Raw genomic sequence first — 6,140 nt, forward strand, 5'->3', positions numbered from 1 at the left:
AATGATGAAAAACTATTGGAACACGGAACCAACATTGAGAACATCTCCTGTACCCCCGCCCCCAGACAGTGGCTTTTTCCCCTCATCCTATCGCGCTAATCCTGAAGAGTTATGTCGCCCCGACCGTAAAGTCCACTGTTGATATGTTTTCATCTGCCTCATTCGTCCACTGGAAAGATGAGGGGAAAAAAATGGAAGAGCAGCCAGCAGAATAAAATATCTAGAGCATCAATTCACTTTTGTAGTTGATGCTGTTTATTTGTGCTTAATCCAGTTCAGCCCCTATACTTATAACTACGTCATTCATAAGGATTCACCTCAATGTAGGTCTGAAGAGATATCAGTAGCGCGTTAGTTTGCAGCAGTGAGAGATCGCTATTTTAAAATTGTCGATTGAAAATGAGAGGGCTCAATAATTTATGAATAAGAGAGAAAAATAGGGGGATTGAAGATGAATCCATCTGAATCGCAGCAAGATTTGTTGGAGAATGAAGCAAGAGCACCGTCACTACAATCACTTAATCCACCGGTTGAGTACACACTTGGCCCCGTTGAGAAGCATTTTTTACTCAGTGCAGAACGCGGTGATTGTGCAACCGTCAAAAGGTATCGATACTTTTTTTTCTTCGATATTTTCTTCTGTTCAGTTCTCCCCCTCTATTTTTTTTTATTATACCAATTTTCTGCTCCTTCAGTCGTTATTGTGGTCCGAGTATAGATTTTTACTTCTATTTTTTCGCCTTCTCTGAAAGACTTCTCGAGGAACACAAGGGCCATCCTGAGATACTCAATATAAACTGCGTGGACCCGTTGAATCGATCTGCTCTCATTGCTGCTATTGAAAATGAAAATATCGAGTTGATAACAATTTTATTGGAGCTTGGTATTGCTGTCAATGTAAGAACAAGTCACTTGTTCTTTTGTTACTTCACGTTAATGAATCAATTAATTATTTCTCCTGAAGGACGCGCTGTTGCATGCAATCAAAGAGGAGTACGTTGAAGCTGTGGAGATGCTTCTGGATTGGGAAGAAAAAATTCACGAGCCCGGAAAGCCTTATGTCAGTATGACAGATTTTTTTAATTAAAATTTTTATTTATGGTGTGTTGATTGCAGAGTTGGGAATTCAGTGACTCGTCCTCCTCGAATTTTACTCCTGACATAACGCCATTGATTTTAGCAGCTCACAAAAATAATTATGAAATACTGAAGATCCTTCTTGATCGGGGAGCAACACTGCCAAGTCCCCATGATGGCAGGTAGTATGACAACACTATTTTTTATTTTTCATTATTCCCAATTTGACAGCAAAGTGGTTAAACGAGTTGGCAGAACATCACTGGCAATAGAATAATTTATTATGGAACTTTTTCGTGGAGTTTATTTTTCCTAGCAATAAAATTGTTTGGGAATTAAGTTCTATTCTTCAGGGGAAGATTAACAAATAGCCTCAATATTATGTTGTTCATCTAGATGTGGCTGCGATGAGTGTGTTACATCCAGTGAGAAGGATTCTCTACGCCATTCGCATTCTCGTATAAATGCTTATCGTGCCCTTACATCACCCTCTCTCATAGCTCTGTCATCGCGCGATCCGTTATTGACAGCTTTCGAATTATCATGGGAATTGCGACGGTTGAGTCGGATGGAGCAGGAATTTAGATTTGAGTACAATGTAAATAAATGATTCTAATCACTTATTATCACCTACACGGGGAGAAAAGTTCGGTAAAAGTTACTGAACAATTCAGATGAATTTTCAAAAATTGTTCTTGAAAGAAAATTATTATTGAACTTTTTTCTCCGTTTAATGATGACATTAGATACAATGATAATTATTGTCTTTACGTCTATTGAGTTAGGAATTGAAGGAACAGTGTCAGGAATTCGCAACATCTCTACTAGATCATGCTCGCACCTCTCATGAACTTGAACTGATGCTGAACTACAATCCCACTGGTGAAAATTGGGAGCCGGGGGAAAGGCAAACCTTGGATAGACTCAAACTCGCTATTAAGTACAAACAAAAACAAGTAATTGAATGGAATTACGTGATGTTACGAGGTGTAGTCGTCACGATGAAGACATTTATCATTTTTTTTTTTCCTTCCAGTTTGTGGCTCATCCCAATGTCCAACAGCTACTTGGGGCTATTTGGTACGATGGTCTACCTGGTTTTCGTCGGCTCAGCATGATTGGACAACTCGTGAAAGTCGCAAAACTCGGCGCAATGTTTCCAGTTTATAGTACTATTTATATGCTGTCACCTACCTCCAAAATGGGTCTCTTCATGAAGAAACCCTTTGTCAAGTTCATTTGTCACTCCTCCTCTTACGCCTTCTTCCTAAGTGGGTGTTGATTATTTAATCTCAATAGTTCGAATGCCATTCCATCGTCCTGTAATTTTTCATTTTCATGACAGTGCTCTTGGGGATGGCCTCGCAAAGAGTTGAATATCTTGCGATTGAGTTGTTTGGTAATGCCTGGATGAGGGAAATATTGGAAGGATGGAAGAAACATGAAAGAGGATGCATTCCAGGATTCGTTGAGAGCGGTGTCATGATTTATGTGATAAGTATGTTCATGGATTCTTCCCAAAAAATATGGATCCCCTATATTTTTTAGGAACTTCAGTTGAACAAATAGAAGAACATTATTTACTTTGACAATAATTTTTTCAACTGACTCTTTGCAGGTTTAATAACCGGCGAAATACGATCATTATGGAGTGATGGTATGCTAGAGTACATTTCAGATTTATGGAATATTGTCGATTTCATTCAGAACATGTTCTACGTCATTTGGATAACCCTCAGGATGACAGCCTGGTACACAGTTCAGGTGCCCCATTAAATTCATTTTTCATTTTTTATGTCAAGAATATTTGGAAAATTTATTTCTATTATTTTTATTATGCAGAGAGAGTATTGGAGTGGAGAAAATCCGTGGTACCCCAGAGATCAGTGGGACGCTTTTGATCCAATGCTCCTGTCTGAGGGTGCATTTGCTGCTGGCATGATATTCAGTTTTTTAAAACTCGTTCACATATTCAGTGTTAATCCCCATTTGGGACCACTTCAGATATCATTAGGGCGGATGATTATCGATATTATTAAATTTTTCTTCATCTACACACTGGTTTTATTCGCGTTTGGATGTGGAATGAATCAACTCATGTGGTATTACGCTGATCTTGAGAAGTCCAAGTGCTATCATCTACCAACTGGCCTACCCGATTTCGATAATCAGGAGAAGGCCTGTTCGATATGGCGACGTTTTGCTAAGTCAGTATTTTTCATAATAGGAAACTTTAATATTTTAACAATATTTTCCCAGAAATATGTGCTCCCCATGCCTCATATGCAGTAGAGATGCCCCGTAAGGGGCGGACAGCAATTTTTTATTCGTATTTAAAAAATAAGTCAACGACAATTGTTTAGAATGCTGGAATGATTCACAGTTTGTTCGAAACATCTCAATCGCTGTTCTGGGCGAGCTTTGGGATGATTGACCTGATGTCCTTCGACTTGACTGGGATAAAGAGCTTCACGAGATTCTGGGCGTTGTTGATGTTCGGTTCCTACTCGGTTATCAATGTCATTGTTCTCCTGAACATGCTCATCGCTATGATGTCCAATTCATATCAGATAATTTCGGTAAAGACAATTCCTCCACTCGTCACTAATTGAATAATATCTTGTAATGAAAAATTGAATGAAATTGTCCGCTAGGAACGATCAGACACTGAATGGAAATTTGCCAGAAGTCATCTGTGGATGAGTTACTTCGAAGATGGGGATACGGTACCGCCCCCCTTCAATATGATCCCAACGGCCAAGACATTTAATAAAATAATTCGATGTGGAAATACTGGACGGCCGACCAAGTCTCTCATTGTAATTTTCATGTACCATTTATCATCAATTATCGCCGGACTAAATAAATAATTAATCATACCGGTACTGATGAGCGATTTTTTTTCAGAAAAAATCCCGTGAAAAGGCGAGAGATCGTCATGAAACTGTCATGCGATTGTTGGTCCGTCGATATGTAACGGCTGAGCAGCGAAAACGAGATGATTTTGGCATAACTGAGGACGATGTAATGGAAATTCGTCAGGACATATCAACGCTGCGTTATGAATTGATTGACATTCTCCGGCAAAATGGTATGCGAACACCGGCAATGGAGAAATCCGAAGTGTCCGGGAAGAAGGGGCGCGTGATGGAGCGTCGTCTTCAGAAGGACTTCCAAATTGGCATAGTCGAAGGAATCGTAAACGCGGTGATTCAAAGTGAAAAAGAACCGAAGGATGTTTTCAGTCAATTGGCAAAGGCAATTGGCCGACGCTCGAGTTCTAATACTAAGAAAGATTGGAATGCTGTCGTTCGACAAAATACTATTCCAACCGATCCAATCGGCAGTAAAAGTGAAGCTGCCATTCGACAGACCCGAAGAAGTCTTCGCCGACAGCAGCAAATGCAACCGGACTCGGACTTGGCTTCACTCGATCCAAATCGATTGGTCGAGTATAATCCAAATTTGATGGATGTCACACCGACCACTAGAGTGGCATATGCCAAATTTATAATGGGCAAGATGAATAAACAAACTGACACACCAGTGAAGTCTGGCGATGATGAGACCACAGGTTAAATCGACATTAATCGATATTAATAATTAATTCAAAGCTCTATTCCCAAAATTATTTATTTATTTCAGGTGCTCCTGAATCAGGAAATGAGACAGCAACAAAACCAGCTGTTCCATCGAGGTCAAGTGTCAAAATCAACGTGACAGATGCACTAGCTCGTGCACCCTCGTTAAGCTCTACGACGAGTGAATCTATAAAACGTGGAGTCTTGAAAAAATCAATCTCCACACATAGCCAGGACAAAGGAGAAAGAATCATTCCATCTCCGATACCCGAGGATCCTGAGGATGACAGTAACAATCCAGAAGTCACTCCGAGGGAGATGAAAGATGGCGATGTAAATGTCAATGCAGAAAAGAAACCGACTGTTGTACTGAAAACGGAGAATGAGAAGGAAGAACCACCACCGCCAAAAGTCGATGTGAAAAAAGATGTTGTGACAAAACAACAGTCCGATTCACCGGAGACAAAACCTCGGGGAAAGTCAAAAGCAACTGGTCGTGTTATGGGTGGATGGATATAACTGTACTTTGGGTTCGTTTACTTCCAGCAATTATTCTCAATACTGTATGGCTGTAGTTCATATATACAATAACATTCATTTTTGAAAAGTCAATAAATAATACATAAATACAATAATTTTAGTTGTTAATATTATCCTAACGTCTGATCATGCTGAACAGCTTCGGAATAGGGGGAAAAAATTTAGTCGATTTTTCCGTCTCACTTCGTTTGGTCCTTTGCCCTTTTTTCTTTCGCCCTGGAGGAAGGTAAATTAACATCATTGCTAATGGAACGAAAAAGAAAAGTTGGAAATATTGTTTTGATTAAGACCTCAGCGAGTTGGCCAATTTTGTAAAGTTTGAGGAGAGCAGTTGCATCTGACGAGTGACCAAAATCATTAAAAGCTGACGTGGCGTCTTTCCCAGCGTATTCGAGAATTAATTCTTGTCCTCCTGGATGCTAAGTCCGAGCATTGATTATTTTTTATTATAATAAATATCAAAAACACTTACCTTATCTATATACTCCGTCACATCATAAACAGTATCTTTGATCACGATCCACAGACCAGTTTCTAATTTGCCATTGTGACAGGCAACTTCCTCGAGTGTATACGTTGGGTATGACATTGTTAAAGGAACCACGTACTGGTAGCTGCTACTGGTGACAAAGCTACACTCAATGCAAGCGAACGACTGGATTTGCAAATTATTTATAGAGGCATAAATGCGAGATAAAGGGAATTATATCGCACAATAGGTCTCGTGGAATTCCCGGTTACAAATAGCTGATTATTTAAGGAAATAGTCGACGAGGAGCCAGTAATCAAGGAATCTTTTTAATGAACGATTATCACATCACGCAGTACGATTGAATCGATCACGTAGATGATTAGACTTTATCGTGATGGTTTTTATCGAAAATAGACAGTAATACACATAAAATGTGAATTTAGAGGAAATGATAATGAAAATTTCAACGA

At 39.4% G+C, this 6,140-nt stretch overlaps 2 protein-coding genes across 2 annotated transcripts; one reads left to right on the plus strand and one right to left on the minus strand.

The window, feature by feature from the left end:
* Window positions 1-97: 97 nt before the first annotated feature.
* Window positions 98-5,293, plus strand: LOC135168649 (transient receptor potential protein). Its single transcript, XM_064133033.1, has 14 exons — window positions 98-606; window positions 753-897; window positions 965-1,060; window positions 1,117-1,259; window positions 1,474-1,675; window positions 1,863-2,033; window positions 2,114-2,348; window positions 2,423-2,575; window positions 2,696-2,841; window positions 2,920-3,284; window positions 3,461-3,656; window positions 3,732-3,896; window positions 3,985-4,651; window positions 4,723-5,293. Exons 1-14 carry the CDS (start codon window positions 452-454, stop codon window positions 5,175-5,177), a joined length of 3,294 nt encoding a protein of 1,097 aa, XP_063989103.1. The 5' UTR covers window positions 98-451; the 3' UTR covers window positions 5,178-5,293.
* Window positions 5,229-5,897, minus strand: LOC135168659 (cytochrome b5-like). The gene is made up of 3 exons (XM_064133054.1): window positions 5,671-5,897; window positions 5,489-5,617; window positions 5,229-5,414 (listed from the first exon to the last, which is right to left on the minus strand). Exons 1-3 carry the CDS (start codon window positions 5,785-5,787, stop codon window positions 5,325-5,327), a joined length of 336 nt encoding a protein of 111 aa, XP_063989124.1. The 5' UTR covers window positions 5,788-5,897; the 3' UTR covers window positions 5,229-5,324.
* Between the last annotated feature and the right edge of the window lie 243 nt (window positions 5,898-6,140).

This window comes from Diachasmimorpha longicaudata, chromosome 13 (assembly GCF_034640455.1).
Source record: "Diachasmimorpha longicaudata isolate KC_UGA_2023 chromosome 13, iyDiaLong2, whole genome shotgun sequence".
In the NCBI taxonomy this organism is placed as follows: Eukaryota; Metazoa; Arthropoda; class Insecta; order Hymenoptera; family Braconidae; genus Diachasmimorpha; species Diachasmimorpha longicaudata.

What these genes read in the sequence shown, in the direction of transcription:
- LOC135168649 (XM_064133033.1), top strand. Translation starts at nt 452, where the DNA reads ATGAATCCATCTGAATCGCAGCAAGATTTGTTGGAGAATGAAGCAAGA. An exon ending in ACGAGCCCGGAAAGCCTTAT is followed by an intron (nt 1,061 to 1,116) that starts GTCAGTATGACA and finishes TGTTGATTGCAG; the next exon opens with AGTTGGGAATTCAGTGACTC. An exon ending in CAGCCTGGTACACAGTTCAG is followed by an intron (nt 2,842 to 2,919) that starts GTGCCCCATTAA and finishes TTTATTATGCAG; the next exon opens with AGAGAGTATTGGAGTGGAGA.
- LOC135168659 (XM_064133054.1), bottom strand. Translation starts at nt 5,787, where the DNA reads ATGTCATACCCAACGTATACACTCGAGGAAGTTGCCTGTCACAATGGC. An exon ending in TGACGGAGTATATAGATAAG is followed by an intron (nt 5,618 to 5,670) that starts GTAAGTGTTTTT and finishes GCTCGGACTTAG; the next exon opens with CATCCAGGAGGACAAGAATT. An exon ending in AAATTGGCCAACTCGCTGAG is followed by an intron (nt 5,415 to 5,488) that starts GTCTTAATCAAA and finishes ACCTTCCTCCAG; the next exon opens with GGCGAAAGAAAAAAGGGCAA.